Source organism: Psittacula echo (assembly GCF_963264785.1).
Source record: "Psittacula echo genome assembly, chromosome: 4".
Lineage (NCBI taxonomy): Eukaryota > Metazoa > Chordata > Aves > Psittaciformes > Psittacidae > Psittacula > Psittacula echo.
This window is the reverse complement of record NC_137738.1, coordinates 25,429,306-25,456,572: the sequence shown is the minus strand read 5'-3', so window position 1 is coordinate 25,456,572 and position 27,267 is coordinate 25,429,306. Positions and strand designations below refer to the sequence as shown.

Sequence of the window (27,267 nt, the reverse complement as noted above, 5' to 3'; positions counted from 1 at the left end):
CATGTAGGTTTCTTGCTCTCAACTTGTTCTATGGAAGTGGGATTCAAAACTTTAGAATTGCTACAAACAAAGCTTAGACTAGATGATCTTCAAGTTTAAACTTCTTAACATTACAACCAAGCAAAAGAGCTAGTAACACTGCACTAATCAAGCTTAATTGACTGGACAATGCAGTTTAAACCACTTCAACAGACATCTGTTTCAGACTTGTCTTGCTCCTCAAAAACTGAAAATAATTGAATTTCTAGTCCCATGCACAGCCATCTTATCTAACTTAGCAGAACAGAGCACAGGTCCATTAAATTAGTTTTATTTATCAAAAAAACCCCAACACAGTTCACTTAGAATTTTTTTCTTAAGTATGTAATATACCCTACAATGCATTTTTTTCTGGTTTTAAACTTGAATTGCACTGTCTTTCTACCCAGTGAACTCTCTCAAAATTTTGGCATACTCTAGATTGTAAGATCCTGGAAAAAAGGCATGCAAAATGGGTACACATACTAGTTTTTGTATTCTTGTTTTCTGAAGATACATAAATATTTCTATCCATTTCAGTTACCATCAGAAATAAAATATAACTTACATATTAGATATTGATCATAATATTTGAAAATATTACCCAACATTAAAACGATGATCTTCCTTACCTTTGCAATAATGACTTCTTTTTTCAAAATCTTCATAGCATAGTATTTCCCACTAGCCTTCTCTCGGACAAGGATAACTTTGCCAAACGTGCCTTTGCCCAGTAGTTTTAAATAGTCAAAATCATTCATTGTCTGTAAGAGGCAAAGAACAAGGATTAGCAAGACTTATGTTATCCATTTCCAACATGCGTAAGTGTGTCCACATATAATCAAATGCTGTTACCAAAATAGTAACACTTTACAAAACCAGGTACATTTCTATGATTAAGTTCATAATCATAAAATCATAGAATAGTTTATGTTGGAAAAGACCTTTAAGATCATCAAGTCCAACCATTAACCTAGCACTGTCAAGTCCACCACTAAACTATGTCCCTAAGTGTCACATCTACATGTCTGGGTCTTTTTTTTTTTTAAATACTTCCAGAGATGGTGACTCAACCATTTCCCTTGACAACCCTTTCAGGGAAGGACTTCTTCCTAATATCCAATCTAAACCCCCAGTGCAACTTGAGTCCTTTTCCTCTTGTGCTTGATTGCATGTTATCTGGGAGAAGTGACCAAAACCCACCTTGCTACAACCTCCTTTCAGGTAGTTGTAGAGAGTGATAAGGTCCCCCCTGAGCCTTCTCTTCTCCAGACTAAACCTCAGCCATTTCTCATAAGACTTGTGCTCTAGACCCTTCATCAGCTTTGTTGCCCTTCTTTAGACACGCTCCAGCAACTCTTATGTCTTTCACTGGCCTTCTTGGCTGCCTGGGCACAAGATGGCTCATGTTCAGCTGGCTGTTGATCAACACCCCCAGGTCCTTTGGCATTCTTATGACCCAAATGCAGGATTGCAACTTTGCCTTGTTGAACTTCATACAATTAGCCTCAGCCCATTGATCCAGCCTCTCCAGATCCCTCTGTAGAGACTTCCAATCCTCAAGCAGATCTTGTTTTTACAAAGCACACATAGAACAAAGCATTTCATGAATGCTCCACATCTAAGAAAGCCTATCAAGTCCTGTATTACCAGGGACACAAGAATGTATCGGTAGGTTCTGCATAACACCAACCACTGTACTGACTGTTTTTGTAAAACATACCTGATCCTTAGTGCAGTATTATACCAGTAAGACTCTACTGAAGTCTTTGTATTAGAACTGGACTTTTAAAAATTTGAGTACAGATTATGATTATATGGTTTTTACATTAATCAATTTGGCTCTGAAAGGAAAAGGTATCAAGTTATCCTCTCTCATATGACTCCATTATAGTGACCATTCAAGCATCTAGTACTGCCCTAGTTTTGCAAGTTAAAAACAGCACATCCGAGAGCTGGTTCCACTATACAATTTGAGTCTAGTAGGTTTATCAGCTCAACTGGAGTGTCACACATTGAAAGCGTATGACCAGATGATCTCAGATCCCAAAGCAGTTTGGTCACTTTCATAAGCACAAAGCCTGAGTCGATAATTATCTTAATTCTGCAAGTTCATTTCACAGCCAGTTCAGAAGCACACATCCTATAGTCTATGCATTAGATGCAAAGACGAGGATATTGGAAAAAACAGCACAATACTGAGAATACAGTGACTGGAGAGGGTCACCTTGGAATGACAACTAGGTTATTCTGGCTAACTCAGGGCCAAACATTGTTTCCACCATGTACTTCAAAAGACCATCTTTCAGTGCACTGTGTTACTGGCTTCACTGCAGCACCACATCACACAGGCACCCAGGAACCTTGAGGAAATCAGTTAAAAGCTCTGGAAGACAACACGTTCACCTATTCTTGTTATAGTACTGTCCTGCAGTGCCAATAATCTTCCTTCTTTTGTGAATAATACACCATGAAACATTTATGAAGAGTAATTATGCTCCAAGTCTCAGTTTTGCTAAGTTAAATATACTTAATCCTTTCATGTGTGAGAAAAGAAAAGATCGTGCCTTATCTTTCATCTTCCTAGAGTCCCTTTCTATCACTAGTTACTGCCTCAGTCAGTTCTCTTGAATACTGGCATTCCAGATAAACTTCTACTTGTGCCTTCCACAATGTAATTAATAATTTCCTTATTTCTATCAGAAACACCTCTACAGTGCCTACATGTCTCACACACAATTCCAAGTGTAGAGATATTGGGCATATCCCCACTGTGCAATCACAAGCAATGGTAGAAAAATATATTCTCATGTGAGAAAAAATTAAGACAAAAATCTACTTCTGAAATTATTTATTCCTTTAAAATTGAGTCAATAATACTATTACTGTGGATCTGAAGCTGCTGTCGACAAAGGCAGTGCTGTGAAAATAATACATGCAATGGCTCACTCAGAGTCAGTCTGAAATCTGCTCACATAAGGGGAAGAACTGAAGTTTCACCAAACACATGAATGCTGTAATTCCTTAGCTTTTACATATTCAACCTACAACTTAAAAGTTGCAAAAAAATCTCCAACAGACTACTTAAGGTAACACCTGGATAGCCGGATATTCGAAAGCTTTATTTAAGAGAAGATGCTTTCCATATATCAATTTTCCAGCTACATCAGCAGGAATTAAATCTTTTTCCAATGTAATGGTTGATGGGTAGCTTCTAAGCAATCTTGGTGAACTCCATTCTTTGCTCACACATAAACACACTTAAACATTCTGCAGTGACAGACCTTATTTTGCTGCCAAAACCACCTTACATCAGGAAGAACAAAACCATGTTTATCCCAGTAAGAAATACGAGTAACAGAGATGTCAAAGGCTTAGTATACTTTCTACTTAAAGCAAACTCACTTTACACAAGTCGGTGTAAGATTAAAAGATTATGACCACAAGTCCTTCAATGGTCACCTTTTCCAAAAACTAGCATAATGTGTTAAAACCAGTGATGCATGGTGCAGTACATAAAGTTGTAATCCAAACGCTCTGTGGCTACTTAATCAGCTAAAGGTAAGACTTCACAAATATCACAGTCAGAACTTTGGAAAGTTAGGTTATCTACTTCAATAGTTCTATAATAACCATAAAGCAAACACAACTGCCTTTGTGCTGAAGGAGTGAAAATTGACAAAACCACATGAAAAATCCACAAAGCATTCAAAACATATTTAGGCAGTGGATGAGTAATTCAGAGCAGAATCCTCCATATCTTCAGTCATAAGTTAACACATTCCTTGACAAAGAATGACCAACAGTTTTATTGATAAAGAATACCGAGTTAGTGACTGTAACAACTTATTACTTATAATAGGCAAATATTCATGGTATCATAAGCAGTCTCAAAGGCCTTCTTCCCACATTTCTGATCTTTGAGAGGCTGGACTTAGAGAGGGATCAGAATCTGAATAAAACCATCTCAAAAGCAGCCCTCTGCCCACACACAGAAGGAGGATCTTGGCTCAGCTGATCACAGACATGGGTTTTATGCTAAGGGCAGCAAGCCAGTCAAATTGAAAGACTCATTTGCCTAAAATTTGCTTACATAATGTTAATCAAAGCAGTCATAAATCTAGCTGTAAGCGCTGTAAAAGCAAGTTAAAAATATATGTGTATTTTTAAGAGGAAGGTAATAAGCTTGCAAGATTTTGATCCATGGCTTAACAGCAGGTTATGGTGGTAGTCCTAGTTCTAAGAATAAAGTCTCCTGATATTCTCATTCTTTAGAAGCTCAGCCGAATGCTTAGAAATGATACACAGTGCAGGGTAACTCAGAAAGTCTGCCAAAGAACACAAGACCTTGGGAGATAAAAACACAGATGACATAGCTAATGGTGTATTGAAAACTGGTGGAGAAATGGAAATATGTCCTAAACCTAAGGGATGTTGGTAAACAACTCTGGAGGCTCCCATAAGACTAGATTCTTTCCCCTTGATGATTTTCCCACCTTTTTCATTCTTACCAAACTCTGGGAATTTAATCTTTTTCCTCATTATATCATTCTTTTGTTTCCTCTGAAAAATCTATTATTTACTCATCCTGCACCCTGCAAAACAAATTTGAAAACAAAGGAAAAGCAACAAAGCTACAGGAAACTGCACTAACCAAAGAACTGCATGGTGTTCAGCCTTCTCTAAAGCCTATTTACTCCCCTATGGATGACCTGTTCAAAAGAATACACCCTACTACTGGTGCTGAAAATTCCTACCAAGGAACTATTTTTAAAAAATTCCTGATTTGCATAAAGATGATACCACTGGGAGTTCTCATCTGATTTCATGAGGAAGAAACTCTACTTACAAGAAATAGTACAGCAAGAAACTAAACCAGTTTGCTAAGAATTTCTAGTGCTCTGAATTTTAGAGATGCTACTACTGTAAAACTTAAGTGGTACACTGACACCGTTGAAAAAATGAGGGAAAAAAGAAAGGAAAAAAAAAAGAAAAGGAAAAAAAAAAAAGGCTTTTGGTTCTTCAGCTGATCTCGTCAGGGACATTGCTGTCAGGTCTGCTCAAATCAAGTTCCACATCCTAAAGACTGTGTTCTTTGTAAATCTTTTGCTACCTTTTTAGAGAAGAGCAGGCCCACTCCTCTCTGTCTTGTTTCTTATTTCTTAATTTGATTATGCTCTTCTACTCATATGTATACCATCTGGTGCACGCACAAGCAAAATTCACTGGGCTCAGATGTAAAAATCAGGTGACAAAACCAGCTTGTAGGACACATTGTGCAAAAAATCCCTGAAATGAAAAGAAATCCAATACCCCCCCCCAAAAAAGCAGTAAAATGCATTAAGTCATTATAACAGAAATGGTTCCGATTACATTAACAACTACAAAAGCTTAAACAGAAGCTTTTCAGAAACATTTTGACAAAACAGAAACAGTTCTAAAAAAAATACATTTTTCCCAATTTCAATTAACACAGAAGGAGTGACAACTCCCTGTCATTATATTATTTGTGATTCCAAGAACTTTTGAGGACCTTTTGCTAAAGTCTTCCAATAGTCAGAAATCTGCAGTGGGATTTTGAGTTCTGGAAGAAAGAAAATCCTTGTGGACACCAGCATGCTCTTCACTTGCTACAGAAACTCCATTCTGCTCTATTATTAAGTGTTGAAGATCACCATTTTTCATTTCACCTTTGTTTCACAGAGTTTGCTCTTGGCTTGTTGTCAAAGCCATTAAATACTCTGCAGCACTGCACACACATTGTCCCAGTGGCTTATTTCAGCATTTCTTAAAGCATCAGCGCCAAGATAGAAACAAAACTGATCTTCCTCCTCCTTTTCCTGTTCCCACAACCCCTTTTATTGTATGAGAAAATGCACTGCACTGTGAACAAGGAACACATACACACCAGATAAACTTCTTATATTAGAAAGCATTAATTCTGACACCCTGAAAATGCTTGTTGTTATGCAGTGGTTTTGTACTCCACTAAGAGGATACACAGGCTTGGAACAATGCTCTGATATGTAACAGAGCAAACTCAAATCCCTTCCACATAATAACACTGCTTCTCAGAAGACTGACACATCTTGAACACTGCCTCTACCTTGCTGTCACTTATCATATTGTACCCTGCAGCAAAATCATTAAATATCTATGTCTCAAGGCTAAAAGTTCAATGTCAGCCTGACAATATATGATAGGAGTATTGTTACAGCTGTATATAATTAGCTTTCACCTTCTTCTATAGCAGAAAAAGGTTAGAAAATTGCATACAATGAAACAACAGGAAAGAATTGTTTCTCAGAAGTTAGGACATGACAGAACTAAACTAACACTTTTATTATATTTGTTATATTCATAAGAGTATAGTTTTCAGCCACTGACGTTTCTATGATTCTTGCTTCATACACTGCAACAAACAAAACATGCTCTATGAGTAAAGGAACACATTCACTATTTCTTTTCATTGTTCATCATTCTAAAGCATTCAGTTACATTAGCTATAAGACTATTTTCTTCTCTCAGCAGACTTCCTCTTAGTTTTCTACATGTTTCACACTTCTACTTAAAAGAATAAAGCCAGTCCTATAGAAAGAGATTATTATTTCTCATGCAATTTCAATGCATTTCTTGAGTCAAGTCAACCCTGTATAGTAAATGAGAGACGTCCATTTCAGTGATCCATTCTTCAAGAGTAGTTCATACTTACAGAACCACAGGACAAAATGGAAACACAAAATAATAATAAGCAAATTTCTCTGTGGCACTGAAGCTTTAAAACATGCTCTTAGTTGTATGTTTATCACGATGACTCTGAAGATGCAACTACTAGTATGTTATAGCCAACAAGACACATATTCCTACTTACACCGAAAGCTGTGAAGGATTAAAAAAAAACCCCAACATTGTTTTCCCTTACTTCATTGAAAACTAAAGCAGAGTTATTTTCCCAGTTAGCAAAAATCAAGGTCATTAAACCCCAAATCTTGCCAGCCTTTTTCATGCAAATTATCTAATTTGTACTGGGTATCATTTGCACGAGAAAGGGTGCAAATCTACTTGTCTAAATAAAATATTTTATTACCATACTTCTAGAAGAGTAAACAAACAAAAAGGAAAATAGGAAAATAATACTAAAACAATAAGCAGAACATTAACATGTGCCTGAACAGCTTAACTTTGTTTTTCAGAAGTGCTGTATCGGAGAGCATAACAAATAAACAAAACTAGAGCAGTTCACCTTTACTGAAAAGAGTAAAGATTAACTTTCTTACAAGGGTAGGCAGTAACACGACAAAGGGGAACGGCTTTAAGCTGAAACAGAGTAGATGTAGGTTAAACATTAGGAAGAAATTCTTCACTATGAGGGTGGTGAGACACTGGAACAGGCTGCCCAGAGAACTTGTGGATGCCCATCCCTGGAAGTGTTCAAGGCCAGGTTGGACAGGGCTTCGAGCAACCTGGTGGTTGAGCCTGTGGCAGGTGGATTGGAACTAGATGATCTTTAAGGTCCCATCCAACCAAACCATTCTGTGATTCTAGGATTCTATAAAATAAACATATATGTACTTTTATGCCTATAATACATTGAAATGTATGTAGAAATACTAGTCCCTGTATATTGTTTTACCCAACTAGATCATTCTACAGAAGTTATTTTATGTATCAGTCTTGTCAGTTCTTTTTTAGTGTCATTACCTTTCTTTTATGATGGGTTGTTGAAGCATCCATCTCTTCTTCTCCTATATTGTCTATCTGTGAAGTTGGACTACAGTTCATCCTCTCCTCTTCTTGCCTCTGAAGTCTGTCTGCTACAGCCTGGATTGCTTCTGTCCATTCTTCCCTACCATGAACAAGCCAAAATCCCTATCAGAACTCATAAATCACAATAAATGATTTATAATGTTTTTCACATGCTACATCCTTTAAAGTTCAATTCTCATGTTACACAGCAAGAGACTCATATAAATCCATCACTTCAATTTCTTTCCAAATTCTGCATTATGTTAAAGATGGTGAAGTTGAGCAGCATCAAAAAGGATCGCTGCATGGTTAATTTCAAGAATTACCAGTGTCTGATTTTGTAAATACATTAACAGTAAAAACTTGAAAACACTTGCTCCAGGTATAACACAGCTCAGAGGACAGAATGTCACCTCCTATCCAATACTATCTGATAATAACTTGGTGTTTTAACAGACTTTTTATAAAATTCTCCTTCTCTGTGAGACATTTTCACAGAAAAAAAAAAAAAAAAAGATGTATTAAACCATGTTGTGCATTCAACTCTTTGTCTGCCTTCACTTAAAACTCAACTTGCTGGCTAATTTCAAATTCTCCCAAGAAAGAGGTCCTCAAAGATAACTGAATTCCTACAAGCATCATAAAAAACAGTAACTGCACAGAGAGGTAGGCCTAGATGAGGGTTTCTGTGGAGGCACTAGCCAGGGCAGGTGAGCCCATGGCTATTCTGTGTACTGGCTAACCAGCACAGACACACCAGCCACCCCATCAGCACACCATAGCCCTACACCAAGTGCAGCACCTCCTGTTTCTGCTCAGCCAGCAAGGGATACAGGAGGACTCTGGTGCTACTACTGAAAGCTGTCAGAAGTACTAAGCTGCATACACAGAAGAAAGACAGGGTGCAGAAAAAGTCTAAAGTAGAATTAAAAAAAAATCCCAAGTGAATATACTAATGACAGAGAAACAACAGCAAAAGTAAAGTCATTGGGTTTTTTTTATTGTTACGAACAACTTGAATAAAACCAAATCATAATATTAATCTCAACAGGACTGATGCCCACAGTGGGAAGACTCAGTGCATCTAACCAGAGACACAGGATAGAACATTTTAGCAAGGTACACCATCCCGTAACCCCTACATTCTTTTGGTGCATTAAATAACCTCATACTTATGAGTTTGTGTATGTTTAACAAAACAAGAAAAACGAATAAGCAAACGTAAAACAAATTATATCAAGCATGGTGCTTTCTGTGCCAAAAAAAAGGAGCATATTAGGATGAGAAAAAGGAAAATTTAAGATAGCAAGCCTGGAAAATCCTTTAATGCAGGCTTTGACTGTTCAAAATTTAACACTTCAGAGACATATCATGACATGGTTTTGGCTTATTTGAACACACTCATCCCACCTACTCACAGGCAACTGAACACTAGCTATGAGCTCAGACAATATATTACAGAAGCTGACTTATAAATTCTTCAACTAACTGTTCAGATGTGCTCACAATGTCACAGTTCCAAGTGCTGATCGCTGTGCCATCCCAGTAGAGACTGTGTTGAGGCTTTTGTGTGAAGAATATGGAAAGCAAAGCAAAAATAAAACCCTCACCGTTCCTCTGGCGTGTCTACGTGGAACGTCCTCTCTATGACAGTGGTCCACTGAAGACATCTGATAATGAACGTGTTTGGTTTTGGTCGCTCTGTTTTCATTAGCTGACATTCTAGAGAAATACATGACATTGACACTTTTAGACTTTGCCAGTTAATGGATGAAGAGCAAATGAAATTACATAGACGAAATACATACAGCTTATGTATACCGACCCAGCATGTATCCACTACACATAAGGAAATACAGTATGGCAATATAACCATAGGCTTCAATAAAAGGTAGAAGGTAATAATCATAAGGTGAAGAAAGCAGTCAGAGGAATTGATGAAACATGCATAATTGCCCATATGAAGAGTGCAATCTCCATTTGCAAACTAGGTCTGTGTTATAAGGGTAAGAAGAGTATTACAGCCCGGATTGCCCTAGTATGCCAAGGTAACAGCAGTAGCCACAGGCATATTTTTCCATCTGTACCTGGCAGGACGAATATGATATTTTCCCTTCAATGGTAACCATGTCACAATTACCCATGCTACTGTCACTTTAGGATTAGATTTATTGTAAAATACCCTATTTGAGAAAGTTCAGATGTTGAAACTAGCTTGATTATTAAATATAGAATAACCATACACACACAGGGGGATTGTCCCAGGAAATCATCCAGTTCTGTTGGTGCCCCAGAGAAGAATCAGAATCTATGCTATTTCTCGTAAGTATTTCCCTACACTCTTTCTACAGTCCCCAAAAGGTAGTAATTTCAAAACCTTTGTAAGCAAACTATTCCATCCAGCTATAAAGAAATTAATTATTTTTATAGCTGGATTTTTTCCCTAGTATTTATATGTAACTGTTTCTATAATTTAAGCATATTGTTTCTTGCCCTATTGACTAATTTATCTTTTCAGTAGCTATCTCCTTTAGATATTCAAACACTATTTAGTCTCTCTTAAGTCTTCCCTGGCCTAAATCAATTCAACCAACTTAACCTCACAGATTGCGCTTTCAGATCCAAGATCTTCCTTGTCACACAAATCTAGACATACCGCAGACTGCCTATTACTCCTCTCTCACAAGACCACAACACTGGTAATTCAGACAATGGTTCAATTAAACTGCATATTAGATTTTACAGTGTATCACAGTCCACTAAATATTACATCTGCAAAACACTACCTACTTACTCTTTATTTATGCAAGTATATTTAAACATTTTTGTGACATTAAGGTTACTCTGTCAAAAGTGTAGTTTGTTTTCCTACAGCTACCATGGAATAGACACAAACACTGCATCTCATGTTCTGGAATACTATCACTTGTTCAAAGCTGAACCAGACCAAACGTGTGATCTAAAATGATTCATCAGGTTCACAAATCAACCAATAATGAATATGGCAACAGATTTCTTGTTCACTTACAATCGGCTGTAACTTCCTTTTGGTAGATCTACCAGCTACCAGCTGACCCACACCTTTTACTGATGTGGCTGACTATTCTTTAGCATGAAACCTTACATCTATTCTTAGTGAATTACATTTTGTTTATTCCAGTTAATGTCAACACATTACAAAAGGCATGTGGTATGACATGTACCACTTCACAAGGCACGCTCTTCTCTCACAGATATAAATTATATGTTTGATGTATTTTTTCTTCACAAATTCAGGGTCCTGAAACCTCAACTATCACCCACAATTTTACAGGAATGCATTTTAAATATTCTCCAAGGAGCTTTGTAAGACCCAGCACACTTCCAGCCACCCAACATACCTAAGTACCGTCTCCCTCGCTTTTGCTTTCTTATGCCTTTATTGTCGTTGTTAATTGTACACAAGATGCATACTCATAGCTGACCTTCTGAAACGCAGCTGCATACTGAAAATACATTAAAGCAATTCCCTTTTAATATTACTAGCTCATAACAAGCTTAAAGCCTTAGTTCAAGGCATTGATTTGTATATATGAAAATCTAAACAATTTGGGACACAATTATGTAAGAAATTACCTCTCTCTCCACGACATAAAGCCATACTAAGTATCATCAGACTTACTTGTACTGGACCATCCTTAATATAGGCATGAAAGAACTGATGTTAGGCTAGTCTTTGTGAGGACACCTTGATTTAAGAACTTCCATGCATACTGCAATTTTTATAAATTTGAAATTTGAAAAAGCAGAGAGTGGAAGTGGATATGTCTGTCAATATGATTTTTTTTCTGCAGCTTAGCAGGACACCTCAGAAGCTTTACAGACACATAAGAGAGAAACAAAGGAAACATTGCACTGCAAAGGTGTATATTATTTGATGCAAAAACTGTTCATTCACCATATACTTAGGTAAGTCAGACTGCTCACCACTCAAGGGGGTGATATTACATTTCACAAACCTGCATACACTGTGGAGACTCAAAAGAGAAACAGAATCCAACAGAAAAGAGAAACAGTAATCCAACCACACTGCTTTTATAAACTCAGGTAGGTCCTGGGTGGGATGAGAGGCATCCTCAAAATTTAGACGAAAGAGCTACAGCAGGATGGACACAGGAAGAGGGAATTTAACACAGAAGCTGGAAGAGAAACAAGGAGGACGGATGCAGATGACAGGAACTTGTAGCATGATGAAGTAGAGCTGTTTAGGATACATAACCAGGCTTGCAGCTGAGTGCAAATACTACTCATGAGATCAAAGAAACCCCATCTTCAGGGATATGATTGAAGTCCAAGTTATGAGCGTGATGATGGTGATGGTGAGGCTAGGGTTAACAGGCTATTTGTTTTCTTAACTCAACTGTAGCTCTACAGAATGTGTTTAGTTACCTTCATAACAGAAGAGACTAGAAGCATTGTCTACTTTAAGATTATCTCATCTTACTCCTGACAAAACCATCCTCTCAGCTTTAATCCTATCACACTTCAATCATGTAGTCTGAAATTGTCTTTGCTGGGTGTCTGCCTAAAGCTGCACACTGCTGGAAAATACTACTTTTTGGAGACAAGACTTAAAACTTGGCAAACCAAGACCTTTGATATTCTTTTAGTAATCCTATGAAAATGTAAGGCATCTGGCCACACGACATGTGGGAGGGATGAGAGTGTAGAGGGAGGAGGGTAAAAAATTATAATAACAATTACTAAAGCATAAAATCATTGAAAACCTATGCACTGAAGTATAATCCAGAGGTTACAGATATCTCCTGCCTCTACACCTGCTAAATGGAAAGCTCTTTTTCCTATATTTATAATGCCTCATCCTATTCTATAGGCAATAGTAAAAAGAAACTGCTTTGTTGAAGCAAAATCCAATACAGAAAAATGGTAAGTTATTTACAGAAGAGAAGTTGAGAACAGAAGACTAGAGAATGTACTAAGGGAGAAGAGTAGAAATGGGGCAAGAAAAAGACTGGAAGCTGTGCGAGGAAAAAATTATTGGGGTTAGCTACAATACAGCTAAACTGGAGTAGCTAGTTTAGGAGAAAGAAGGTAAAAGAAGCTGTTGGGGACAGGAAAGTGAGGTGACTACGTTTAGGTATAGTCAAATCCGCAGAAAAGGCTATACCAGTTGAAAAGTACATCCTTTCCAGTGCCTGCAATGGAATCAAAGGTTTTAAATTTCACCATTTTCTGATTGCAAATACATACAAAAATACATACATTAAAATGGCATTAATGTAAGTTTGCCAACTCAAGCACACAAAATTGGAACTAACAGAATTAAGCCTGCCTGTGTCCAAATGCTATCTATAATATGGTCTTTATCTATACATTTAGTATAGTAGATATAGTATAGTAATTAATATATATATTAGCACATAGATTATGTAAATCTGTATCTAATATATTATATATGTAGCTATATTATTGGTACTACCCATATTATTTTTTTCAGGCAGTCCTCAAAGTGAAGATGCACATTATTAACAAGAACAAAACATATGGATACATATACTAAGCTCTGTAACTACCAGAGTATTTACTCTCTGAGTTTTCATTACAGATGATTAACTAAATCAATTGAAGGTAATATAAAATACCTTAGCAATTGAAAATGGCACTGAGAAAATATATATATATATATATGTAAAATGCCATTCCACTATCACTGAAGGATGCTATTAAAAAAAAAAAAAAATCTAACAAAGCTCAATCAGCTTTTTAAATATTCTGTTAAAAACAGCTAAAAGTTAAATTTCTTTGTGGAAGGCTGAAATTAAATACGTATTAAATATGTTTGTATCCTTACAGTCTGAAGCAAAAGAGTTTCAGAAAGAAGTGGAGGGCTACCTATCTTTCTCAACTAGATGAAAGTGACTGAAGTCTGGTGATATTTAGTACACCCACATTCTTCATGTGCTGCTGTATACAAATGGTATACAAGATTCCTGTCAGGACTGCAACATGAATAAAAACTTGTTTGTGAATGTCTTTCACCTACAGCTAGAGGAAAAAAAAAAAAAAAAAAAAGAAAAAAAGAACTATTAAGATGAATAAGTGCTGTAATACACAGTTACTGCTAATTATCAAAATATTTTTCTACTAATTACTGGAAAAAAACGTAGTAGTTTAAGACAGAGAGAATAGTTTGGAAACTACAAAAGAACAGAAGAATGAGTGAAACTGGCTACTGAGAGCTGGCTCTGAACACTCGAGTGATAGTTGGGTCATTACCAAGAGTAGAGAACACTCTAACATAATGTCTTCAAGTTTGCTACTATACATAAACATATGTAATTAAAGGGCTGAATCTCAACTCAAAACAGTTGGAAGTCTAAATTATCATTCAAAAAGATGAGTAAGCCAGTAAACAGACAGACTCAACTTCATGTTCTTGTATGCTAGCCATCTCCAATTTGGAATTACATGTTTTAATCCTAAAGCTTTTTGTCTTGCTGGGATTAAACATCAGTCATGAGAATTCTGCCCTTTAACATTAGAGGGGATGAAAAAGCTTGGGGGAGAACACTTGCTCAAAGGAGCAAAATACAAAATCAGTAACAGAAACTGACAACTTTGTTCCAACAAGTCTGTAGCACTTGTTTGGCCTTTTGGGATCTATACAGAAAATGACAAAACTGAAACAAAAACCAGTATAAAGAAGTGCAATGGATGTTTCTCAAGTATTGAACTTCTCTTTTTAAAATAAAATTAAAAAAAAAAAAAAAAGTCAGGTACCTAGCAGAGGTTAATTCCATCTCTGTATCCACACAAAATCTGACAACTCTAAAATGCTAGGCTATCTTTTTCCAGTAACTGCTACTATCTAAATTAAGTAGTTATGCTAGTTTAACTCTCCTAAGCAACTCTAACTACAAACTGTATTTCAAAACGTTCTGTTTACTTTACACCATTCTGAACCACAGATGACAAAGTTTGCTTGAAGCTGTAATTACTCTGCAAAGCTGGGAAGCCAATTAGAGGGCCTGAAACCTGCCAGCTCCAAAAAAAAAAAAAAAAAAAAAAAAAAAAAAGCACAGATCATCTGTTCAGATTTTATTAAAAAGTTTAAAGTTTGAATTCGGTAACTTTAACCATGTACTCACCAGTGTTCTTTTCCTAAATACATTCATCCAGCATAAAAAAAATACACTAATGCCATTTTATTATTTCATACATGGAAGCTTACAACATCAGCAGTTTGTTGATGTGGCTAGACAAGAATACTAAACATACAAGCAGCCATAAAAAACTGCACTAAAAAAACGAACAGAAGGTTGCATATCTGAGAAATTATTTCTAATACAAACTGAGGGTAAGTACAAAAGATAACTTCCTGCGATTATCATATGATATAAAAAGAAATCGTATTAAACCACTGTTTATATTGTTTAGAATATATGCACTTTTAAATACACAGAGTGCTACCTATATACAGATATGCGTATCTATCCATGTGTATATCCGGTTGCCTTATAATTTAACCTTAATTTCTTATTCTTCTCTTGGTTTTTCCTTTAAAATATAAAACACTTCTGTCCCAACCTTTACCTTCAGTTGCTACTGCCATTTTTTCTTTCTTATGTCAAAATTTAATGAACACACTGCTACAAATACCTTTTTCCATTACTGCTACTCTGCACTTCAAATCCTCACTTTTCTCTGATGACCTTTTTTGTTAGACAAGTAGTAGAGCTACTACACCATTTTCATAACATTGAGACAGATACATGTGCTTTTGCTCATATACATATGAAAAGCCATGGCTTTTATATATTTGTATGCACACCCACACACACCCCCTTTGCTTGGTCCTCTCTCTATTCTCCCACTTGTTTACCGACTCCCTACTGGAAAACTACCTTTCTGATGCTTTTCAAAATGTTTTCTCCTTTCTCACTACGTTTTATCTATGAGGAGTATGACCCTAAAAGAAAATTTTGTCACATGGAGATTCATGTGAGCAACTTAATATCCCTTTCTTTGGTTCCAAGGAATGCAGTCTTCCCCTAAAAATGTCATCCCCAAAACTGCTGAACAGATCATTTTTCTCCATTGTCCCTTTGATCATATCACTCTTCTCTTTGCATTCCATAAGTCTTACCCAGCTCTATCATATCAAATATATGTAGCTTTTCAGCATGGTCTGTCCCCACAGCCTCCCCTAATCCTTGGTATCACTCTTTATCCAACATCAAAATGCCACCCATCCTTCTACTGCTCCAATTTCAGCACCACTTCTCAAAAGCATTTTTAATTTCTCTCTGCTTGCCATACTGGTTCTCTTTTAAATTCTCCTTAAAACCCACCTTCAGCGTGTATTAAAAAATGGGAGGGAGGGAAGCAAGGAGAGAGAAAAGAAGGGAGAATAGAGTAAAAACCTAACCTTAACAATGGATTAGTTGTTGATGTGTTGAGACCACTGCCTGTACTACAGGCTAATACTGTCTCATTGTTTTCTCATACTCCCCCCATCTGTTTGCATCCATCTGCTGTCCCTTGTTTTATATTTGGAATTTCAGTGTTTTGGAGCAGGGACTGACTTTTTGTTCTGTATGGGTAGAAATCCCACTTTTGTGGGGCTTGGCTCATGACAAATACTTATACATGCTACAATGACACAGCAACATATATGACTGATAATAATATCTATAACAAACACCAAAAAATAATTATATTCCTTGAAGCTGAAAAAGATGATCCTTACTGCAAAAATGAAGTCTTTTTGTCATTACAACTAGTTTGCCATTTGTCCCCACATGCAAAGCAGGAGAATGAAAACAGATTTCTGCATTTTATTGTTGGGGCTTGTATGGGGTTTAGTTTGTTTTCACAGAAAAATTATATATCCTTCTCTTTCATGCAAACACCCCAAGTTTATTAATGCAACTGGGTGTATCACATCAGCATAAAATCTCTCAGACTTGGCTGTAAAATTTGACCTGCCTTGCTCATACCAGGCCCTATTTAGAGATAACTGGAAATTACAGTATGCTGTATTGGTGTCTAAGAAAGCACTGTCCATTAAAATGGAATGATGAGACCAAGGAACTGATTTTAGTTCATGACCCAAGCCAATAACTGCATCCAAACTTCTAAGTCAAATGGCAAAATATCAACTATACCACCTAGAAATCACTCATAAAGTAATATGAAAGTCTCCTAAAGAGAACTATTGGTCTAGTTTTCAAAAAACCCAAAACATTTCCCCATTCAACACAGACAGTAATACTGGTTATACACATTAGAGTTCAAATTTCCATAGATGCATTTGCATATGCAGTGTGTTATACAGACTGCCATTTTTTTCCCCATAAGTATTTTCAGTATTTAATGAATATTATTCAATTGTACCACGATTATTTTGGAATGAAATCTACACTGTAATTATAAGTATCTACAGTTACATGCTTATTTCTGGGTTCATGCCATCCCGTGTTGTGACAATTAAAAAAACCTGAGACCTTAAACTTAAATCTCATTGAAAAGTTAATTATGGAGTTGCACACAAGGTCCTATCTAATGCCGACGCATCCTGATGCCTAATTTAATCTCACTTAAAACATACATATATATTTTCCCACCCATTTCTTTAGAAAGTGCCTTCAGAATTCTTTATAGCCCTAACATCACTCCCCTGAAACCTTTCAATATTCATGTTTTGAAGATTTTTAAATCCTCAAAATAATGAAACCTTGTCTGTTGCCCACTGAAAGATTAAGACTGGAATCCTCAATTGAGAATAGCCAAGGTTCATTGATAAGCATTTCTGCAGAGAAGAAAAAAAAAAGGGGTTATAAAAGGTCACCTTTTCACAATAACTAAAATTTGCTTTTTCTTTTCAAAGACAAGAAAAAGGGTAGCTGTAGCACAGAGTGCTTAGAAAGCACTATCTTTCAAGACAGGAAAGAAATTCCAGGTGACATCATTTCTGGCCAAAGCTCAAAGGCTACTGTGAAGGGATACAGCTCTTCCCAATTATTCCGCACGTAAAGATCAAAATGAAGGCAAAGGGCCAATTCTTCTTCCTCATCCCAAATGTGCTATGTGATTACCTACATACTCACTGCATATGTGAGAAGTATTTTTTATCAATAAAGCCACAAATGCTCCTTAAATAGAACTGAAGTAGAATTCTTCCCCACTCTGCTTCCCCTAATAATGATGATAATCAAAGACTGAAGTGGTTGACACAAAGCAACACTGGACAAGACAAAAACAGTGTTGTGAGATTACATTGATTTGGCAGGGGGGTGGCAGGGTGTGGGGTGTGTGTCACTGAGGGTATACCTCCTGTCACCCAGAGTACTAGTTTTGTTCCAAAGAAGCATAATGGAGTTTTAAAAGCCAGATTTTTTTTTCCCCAGGCCTCTTCCTATACAGATAAATTATACCAGCAGAATCCAGATTTTTAATCTGGTTCTGGCTGCATAAATGCCTAAGCAAAAGCAATTTACATTAACATATTTTACTTTGCAGTTGAAGTGGGCTAGGAATGCACACCCACTCAGTTACCGTGACTCAATCAGGAGCATCTCCTTAAGCTACAATAGCTTGATTACTTGCAACTGCCTGTCTCTACCTGAAAAGAGCTGGTTTTTAACCAGTCAGTTCAAGAAAGCTCACATTTCTAAATTTACCTCTGCAAACCAGTATCAACTAGTTTTAAGCTTCTGCAACAGATTTCCCACCATTATAATTACATCACCTTCTCTTATCTTTAAAAGATATATTTATATCTTTAAAGACATATATAGCACTGGAAGCACTGTCAGACATATTTAAAATAACTTATTCTCTCTGGCCTTCCTGTCATTCACGATGGAGTAAGCAGACAACACAAGACCAGGGAGAGAGTAATGCTCAGGTGTGGGACTTTAACTAGTGTGACAGAGCTGGATATAAAAGTTTTAAACTACAGAACAAGTATCAAACAAAGCAGAGCTGTGCAAACTTTCCAGTGTTCAACTCCACCAGCACTACAAAAATAATGCCACAGCCTTGGCCTTTTCTGCTTAAATAACAAGCTGTAAGCAAGAGCCAAAGATGTCTATCATTTGGAGAGCAGAAAGTAGACTGAGACCACACTCTCACTTTACAGATAGCTACAAAGATTACATGAAGATAGGACTGTAAAGACATATCTTTAAGTCCCTGCCAACCTAATCAAGATGGTATTAACAGTGATCTCACACTCCATCTGCCTGGCTAGTAATTTATGAAAAATGTACTTCACTATTGCAGGAAAAATATGTTGCACTGCTTGTGGCCACAAACCTACTGCAGCAGCTCAGGAACTCTTGGATCAGAGGCCATGTGACCAGTTCTTGACATTTATCAGGTACTGCCCATGAGATCCGATTCATTCACACAGCGATTTTGCTTGCCCTACTCATGACTTCAACTTCAGACAGATAAAGTATACGACAAAATACTTACAGTCCCTTGCGATTTAGAGCAGTTTTGTTTTTCATCCTGTGCATTCTACATAGGTACTTCACTTATCTTCATGGGATTCTTTTTATGAGTGAAAAATCTCCCTACTCTTGCACTGATCAGCAATCATTTCTGTTTAAATTACTCCTTTTCCTGCCAGAAAACCTCATCTTGCTTACCAAAGGAGTATTTCTCCACTTAATATTACATGACTGTTCCTTTAGCTTATATTGCCTAAGAATCAGATCCATGGCACTTGCTAGTTGCAGAAAGGATTTTTTTGTTTGTTCAGTTGGGTTGAGGAAGGGGTGGGTAATGGTGGTGATGGTGTCATTGTGGAAAACAATATGAATCCTCCAATTTCCATCAAGGCAAAGTTCAGGGGCGGCATTTTAATACCAGAATTACATAAAATGACCTTTGGGTATCAAAATGACAAAAGTGACAAAACAAGCCAACAAACACACACACCAGTATCAACACACTGTAATTAATTGTTAATTATGCATTTCTTTGCTTAGCAGAACTACCATTTGGATCATCTTCCTAGCTGCTGCAGCAAAGAAATACATGATATGCAATAAAGAACATGGTAAAGCAGGACAAAAAAAAGCCTGCTGTAGTTCTACAGTAGTTCTTTCTGCTGCACACTGGAGAAAAAGTATCTAGGAAAACACTAACTGCAATAAATGAGTAGGTCAGGATTTTCAGAGCAATAACTAAGGAGTTACAACCTATGATCTAGTCAATTCCTACTCATATGAGCAAACTGAAGATATCACTGCTTTTTATGCTGAATAGCAAAAAAGGTCAATGAGTATCTATTATTATTAGAAGACTTGCACGCTCAACATCATTTGCATGACTTCTGTCACAATCAGAATATGCAGTTTCCATTCTCTAGCTGTGGGAGAAGACATGGGCTTGGAGCATGAGATCATTTTCTTAACAAATAAAATACACAGATTACTTTGTATACCCCTCCACAAAACTAAACACCCTCATTTATTATACTGCAGTACATTAATGCAATTTTGAAAGAAACTGGGTAAATCTTTCAGTGTTCCTTTAAAAGTTTCTAGCTATAATATCCACAACTCATATAATACAGGAAGATTTTTTGCACCGTTATATTTCCCCCCCTTATATCATTCCCTTCATTCCTGTTCAGAAACACTTATCTACCAATCTCACTTTGCCAGATGAAGAAAAGCCCTACAGATTTATCTTCTAGAAACATTCTTGGAAAACAAGAAATCAAAATGTCTTCACTTTATCCAACAGATACACACTTTGTAGCTTTGCTAATATATGCAAATTGTCTGATTGCTTGAAATTACTGATTAACCAGGCTGGAGAGCTGATTACCTGATTATCCAAGAGAAAAATAATTTAGCGTGATTTTGTGTCATTTGAAAGTCTAGATAATTTTCTAATTAATTTGAGTTTTCAAGGGAATTGAGAGATACTACTGAAAAAGAGAAAAGAGGTCAATGATCAGGATAAAAGTAAGCTTTCCAGGAATTTTCTTCTTACAATAATAATTTGTCAAGTGTTATTGTTAGACACAGACACTTCAGACACACACATGGACAAAAATGAGAACTCAGACTTTCAAAAATATTCAAAAAAACACAACGCAGAGCAAAATCTTCAGTGCTCTGGTAAAGATATCTTGTAGAGCTGGACGTAAGATTAGTGGTGCACTAGTCTGACACATGGCATGAAACTTGCAGTGTTACCAATATATTCTGAACTACACATGAAGCAATATGTAGCAGATATTTTGTCAATATGCTGAGAGAATAATAAATACTGGAAATACATACTTGCCACTGAAAAGTTGTTGAGTGGATATGGCAGATCCACATCCTGGGGCTTCTCCTTATAGCCTATGAAAGAGCCATCTGTCTTTAGCAGGAAATATCTTGGCCGCCAGTTTTTTATATATTCTCCTAAAGGAGAAAAAAAATGTTCATTAATACTGTAGAAAAAAAACCCAATTTGATATTAAAAAACATAACATACTATCAGTGTCTAACATTAATTACACCCAAATCTTTTCAGACATTTTCAATTTACAGAAATCTTAACTCCCTACAAAATGGAACTGCAATGGTTAGCTTGGACTATACAATAATGCCTCTGGAATAAGAAGTTAGAAGTACTGTACAGTAATATTCTATAATTCTAAATTTTATCACACTATCCTCTTCAAAATCCTACATCTTTGCACGCATAAACACTTTGAAATTTGCTGCAGGCAAAAATAAGCACTACAGCTTGATTTTTAATGGCAAAATGAAATCTAAACTACGACAAGGTAGAACATTTATCCTGCTGAGCCACAGCAAAACCTACTGATTTCCTCAAATCATACACTAAACAAATACAAGAAAATTTTTTGGTTAGTAGGATAACCTACACAAAATGTACTTAACAAATATATCTGAAAGCAGAAGGAATAAAAAAGAAAAGGCAAATCCAATTACCTTCTAAGAGGTAAGTCCCTCAACAAACTCACCACCTCCACCTTACCCCTACCCCAGTCTGAGCAGAAGATTCTGCAAGCCATGAAGTATTCAGGCAGAAACATACAGAACAGATCAGCAAATATATAATAGCTTCATTATTGCCACTTATTTGCTATTTAAGGGTGGAAAAAAAAGATCTCTTTAATAGCATTATACTTTACAATGCCACACCAAATTCTCAGCAACAATTTCATTTATATAGTGCAATTACTCAGTTAAGTACAGGTGAGTTCATATCTGTTCGACTTTCTCTCTCTTTGATTTCCATCAGCTATGCAGAGTAAATAACCTATGCACAAGTACTTACTAAGACTTTAAATAAGCCACAGTTTCATCATTATACAATTGAACATATTAAGAAAAAAAGTGTATTAACAATTTCCAACTGTGCCAAGGACTTCTCACTGTTTGCAAAACACTTAGAAACAGACCACTCTAGCATCCTGTTAGCTGTAGCTACTTAGCTTGTATACAATTCAAAGGTCAGAAAGAAGTTTACATCCATCTGACATGAAGATTACTCCATTGGAGGCTAATTAAAAATTCATTAATCCCATCTTTACCTTTCTATGAGAGGAATCACTTAATTGACACTGAAGTTCAACATGGGAATTGTTAATATGGCCTATCTGAACTTGATCACAATCTGTAAAGATTTTAACGCTGCCCACGGGTTAAAAATCTAACTAAAGCTATTTACATTTCTGATTTTCAACATGTATTTATGCAGAGAAGTGGGGTAGGGAGTAGGAGAAGAGGAAAAAGAAAAATTAATACTAGGTTATTCATGCTGAAATGTATCTCTTGCCCCTCATAAGCAAAACTCTTCCTATTTAGTCCTGCTTCTAGATAGCAGGGTATCTACTTGATTTTTTTTTTTTAGTCTATTCATGGAAGTACAAAGAAAATTGAAAACGTTACTTAATTTGACCACAAAATTAATAGAGCTAATATAACACTAGTTACATTTGTATTGACTCAGAGCTGTCTATCTCAGTTCTCTGGGGCTAGTTCAGCTGGAAACATCACTGCTGACACTGTCAACTTGAACTGATTTCACAATGGGAAATCCCAGCTAACATAAAAGCAAACAAAACAAACAAACAAACAAAAAAAACCACCAAAAAAAACACAAAATGAACAAACAAGCAGAAAAAACAGGCATGACAGTTTGTAAGTTGGAGAACAAATACAAACGCAGTATGGGAAAACAAACATGCAACTTTAATACCAACAGGGAAAAACATATAACTATTACATGAAAAAGAAACGGCATTTTTTGCATAAAGTTTGCTGAATACTTGAAAACGAAATAATCATAGGCTTAAGTAAAGGTATGACTCATAGTAAAGAATGTTTAAAAAATGCCCTATGACAAATTTGCTGAAATCTGCATGAACTCTAAAGTTGAAGCCAAAACAAAACCTTATGTATCAGATCACCCAATGTAAGTTTTAAAAATATTAATATCCTTGTTGCTTTCTTAAACAGACCATAACAAGACTCTTCTGTACAATTCTAATAAATTATATCTTACTTAGTTGGAACAGTAAGTTACAAGAGAAAGTGCCTGTTCCTAGGTTTAAAATCTATCAAGATCTTAGGCTTCTCTAGAAGGTGAACTAAATGGTAGGCAGGCACCTAAGACTACTGAAGAGTTCAAGGACAGCATGGAGAGAATACCAACATGCCTAAAACAGGTCAGCCATCCAACAGTTTAGGTGTCAAAGACAGTCCTCCCTTCTGTAAGGAATAAACTGGCCAGGCTCTGTTCTAAAAATCGGAGCTGATAGGGTAAGTACGCTTATTAGTCAGTTCAAGAAAGAACATAAGACTTCGTTTACTCACATACACACTCTTCAGAACTAAACCTGTAGAAAAGGAGACCCTTCTAGCAGGTGCTGTTAGAGATCCACCCCAGTGCACATTTCCCTGATCACTTAATCCCTCTTCTCCTCTTAGGACAACATTTTAGATTGTATTTGGCTTCTACTAGGTACTCAAAGACTCTTAATCAGGAAAGAGAACAGATTTTTTATCATCTACTGAGTTACGTAGCTGATGATCTGTCTGGAGAAAAACCATTAGAAAAGTATGACTAGCACTTTCAAGCTCCTCTGAAGGGAGCTAGCAACTTCAGAAAAAAGCTAATCACAAGAAGATATAAATATTGAATGACGTACGAGTACCAGTTTTCTCGTGAGCACAGCTGTACCTCTGTCTTCACCCTGCAAACTACAGCCAGACAGAGGAGATGTAATTTAAAAGCAATTGCAAAATACTATGTCTTCATAAGGATCCATATATTTCTTTCATAGATACATTTCTTTGAAGAATGTTTCTCCTAAACAATTCCCCAACATGAATCGCAGTCAGACTTTTTCAAGACATCTGTACAAACACACACAATACACCAAACCCCCTAGTTTTGTCTTGAAATTACCAATATTCCAATACCTCCTGATGGCCTATGCATGAATATTTATCATTTGTCCTTTATTTATTTTGTAATTTAATTAACAAATGGGAGAACACTTTTGAAGACTAAAGTAAACAGTGGTATCAGTGAACAGTTCACTTAGCTGCTCAAGTGGTTTAATGGCTCTCAAGATGCACTCTAGGTGCTCTCTTACAACTGCATTCCTTCTACAGAATCTCCTTAAAGACAGAAAAACATGTTAGCCCATACTTCACTAGACATCTTGTTATGGAACTGCTTTGAAAGAGAAATCCTCCATACAAAAAAAATATTAAAACACAGCAGAGTATTTGAAAAAGAAAAAACTTCCGCATGTCTTCTGACTTACCAACGCCTCATTTAAAAAAGCGTATTTTACAGTATGCACAATATTAAATTACTTTAAAGATACTTGGAGTGGTTGTTTATCAAATACCTCAATACAAGCTAACAACAGGAAATTTACATCTAAAATTCATTAATTCAAGTGAAAAGAAATTCCATGCAAAAGGAGAAGTCTAGGCACGCCAACCAAAACACAAGATACCCTGACAATTTAATGAATAAGCTCCGGTACTTAAAAAAGCAGTGGATCTGCCATAGACAACTAATCAGTTTGTACCCTGCTTCCTGCTGAGTTAATGTAAGCTAAATTATTATTTTGCTTAAATTTATACCCTTCTAAGTTGAAAAACATGTTCTTTTAGGACCTGTTTACTAGACAGTAAGAAGAGGTCTGTAATTTCAACCACTGCAGCAAAGAAAGCCAAGCAATTCCTACATGATTTTAATTCTAATAAAAGTTTTTAAAGCTACTTGAGAAAGGGACACTAGAATATATACCTCACAGATATATACAAACAATAAATACATACACACAGAAAACAGATTTGGAATCAGGTTTAGATTATTGGTGGCTGCTTTTTTAATAACTACCAAGAGAATACACCCAACAGATGAAATAAGGCACAAAATACATGAAAATGCAATCTGATCTTCATGCAAAATGCATCCTTATAACATGCAACTCTTTAATTAGTGTTGTATTTAATAATACACTTGCTAACTACACTAAGAAACAATGCTTAATGAAAGTTTATTTAGAACATGATCTTTGTGGCTGGGTCTGTATTAGCCTCTGTACTGCAAGTTTAATGATTTTTCTTTTCTACCTGTGACAGCTAGTAACAAGAATCCTGCCTTCAGGACATTTCACAAAATATGTTTGCTCTAGTGATGCAATGCTTGTAGCTTTGATACTGCTGAGGAGCTTCACAAACAAGAGCTTTCTAAGAAACCATATGAGCAGTCAACAAATCCATGTTAGACAAATGTACCACTCAGGGTTCATAATTTTTTTACTTCATCTCAGAACTCAAACTCTCTCTTCAAACATACACTTCACCTCAGATTCAATGGTTGCAATTGTTAGTCTCACCACTTCTCATCCTAAGCATATGGAGATTTAGCAATTCTTGAAAAATTATTCAGTAATTTAAAATTAATCTTATTATTTAAAAAAGTTGGGATTTTTTTTTTTCAAAATCACTTCTGCAAAACATCTACATTTTTCAATATGTAAATGGCTTTAGAGGTGTGAAGGAAATGTCTTTAATATACAGTGCTGATAAGCAACAGAAACCTGAGTTCAAAAACTTGTTTCCTTAAAAGAAGCAACAGCTGCCACACAGACATAAGTGAGATTTAAGGGAAGGAGAAGGGGGGGGGGGGGGGGAAAGAAGAAGAAAAACAGAAAGAAAGAAAGAAAAAGGGGAAAAAAAATGCCTCTTGTCCGTGTCATCAATTTACTAAAATGGATTAATAGAAATAATATTATTTGCCCTTTTTTCTTTTTCTTTCTTTTTATGGCACATTTTGTTAAATCAAGACTCCAGTTCCCCTACACTAATATTTAATACCAAGCAGAGGTGGGGAAGAATGAATTTATTTAAGCAAGTTAAAAAAAATTACATAAAAGTAAATAAAACAACTTAAAACCAAGCATTTTTCTTTAAAGAAAACAACTGTAATTCATGTCAGGTCAAGTAAAATATCAGGAGTAATGCCAGTGGTTTTGAGATTGAATTTACTCACCTTGGCCCTCTGAGGGCAGTGTTACCTAACACACGATTAGAAGCATCAGCAGGCTATTTGATTAAGTCAGCAGACACCAGCACTTCTGTTAAATAATTACTTATGTCTGATTTAATGATAACAAACTTGCAAGATAGTTCAAAGCTACTGTAAAAAATAAATGTTTTAAAAAACCCTAAAAAGTATACCTGTGCTCATGACTCTTTCAATCTAATATGAATGTGCAATTACACAGCATACAAAAGATTTGACAAAATCTCAATCACACCAAAAAATTAATTTAAGCTGGTATTTTTCCTACTGTGCCTTAGCATTTTAAAAGCTATTTTTATTATACACCCCCTCCCAAATATTTGCCAGCTGTTCAAAGAGAAGCAGAATTTGGAACTAACGTTTTCTGATTGTGTCTTTTCTACTGTGAGACAGTGATTATTTATTTATACTAACTGTTTTCCCACAGATCCCAGTAATGCTAAATGACATTTTCAGCACATCCGTACTTAACTTTAGACAAATTAATTTTTCCACTCACAACTGGGAAACAGGAAACATTTTATGCGAGGTGTGCGCATCGGCTTATACCACAGCTAAGATTCCATTCAGTTTCCTGCAAAATGGGGAATTAAGGTAAGAAAATTCAAGCACCTTTCACTGCCCACCACATCACAGCGATCCAGTGCAGATATAAAGACTGGTCAATTTATGTTCAGCAATTCACAGCTGTGTGGCCAGAAATCAGTGAAAACTGCACAGATGTTGAGATTCTGCAGAAGGCAGCAAGCAGCTTGGGGAAAAAGATCTAGAAGTTCCTCAGCTGATCAAAAGGAGGGACAGGAAAGGAGGGACAGCATTCTCTTCTCCATGCCAGCCAAGATACACTGAAGCAGTAGTAAGTATTGATCAGATATGCAGGCTCCTAGTACTAAAGCAACGTACTTT

At 36.2% G+C, this 27,267-nt stretch overlaps 1 protein-coding gene across 1 annotated transcript in view; it reads right to left on the bottom strand.

Moving 5' to 3' along the window:
• Positions 1-27,267, bottom strand: part of AKT3 (AKT serine/threonine kinase 3) — a 150,893-nt gene that overhangs the window by 46,989 nt on the left and 76,637 nt on the right. The window contains exons 3-6 of the mRNA XM_080614898.1: positions 21,072-21,197; positions 9,375-9,486; positions 7,720-7,864; positions 651-782 (exon numbers count right to left, since the gene is read on the bottom strand). Coding sequence (XP_080471024.1) covers positions 651-782; positions 7,720-7,864; positions 9,375-9,486; positions 21,072-21,197 — 515 coding nt within the window. The remainder of the gene's footprint in view (positions 1-650; positions 783-7,719; positions 7,865-9,374; positions 9,487-21,071; positions 21,198-27,267) is intronic.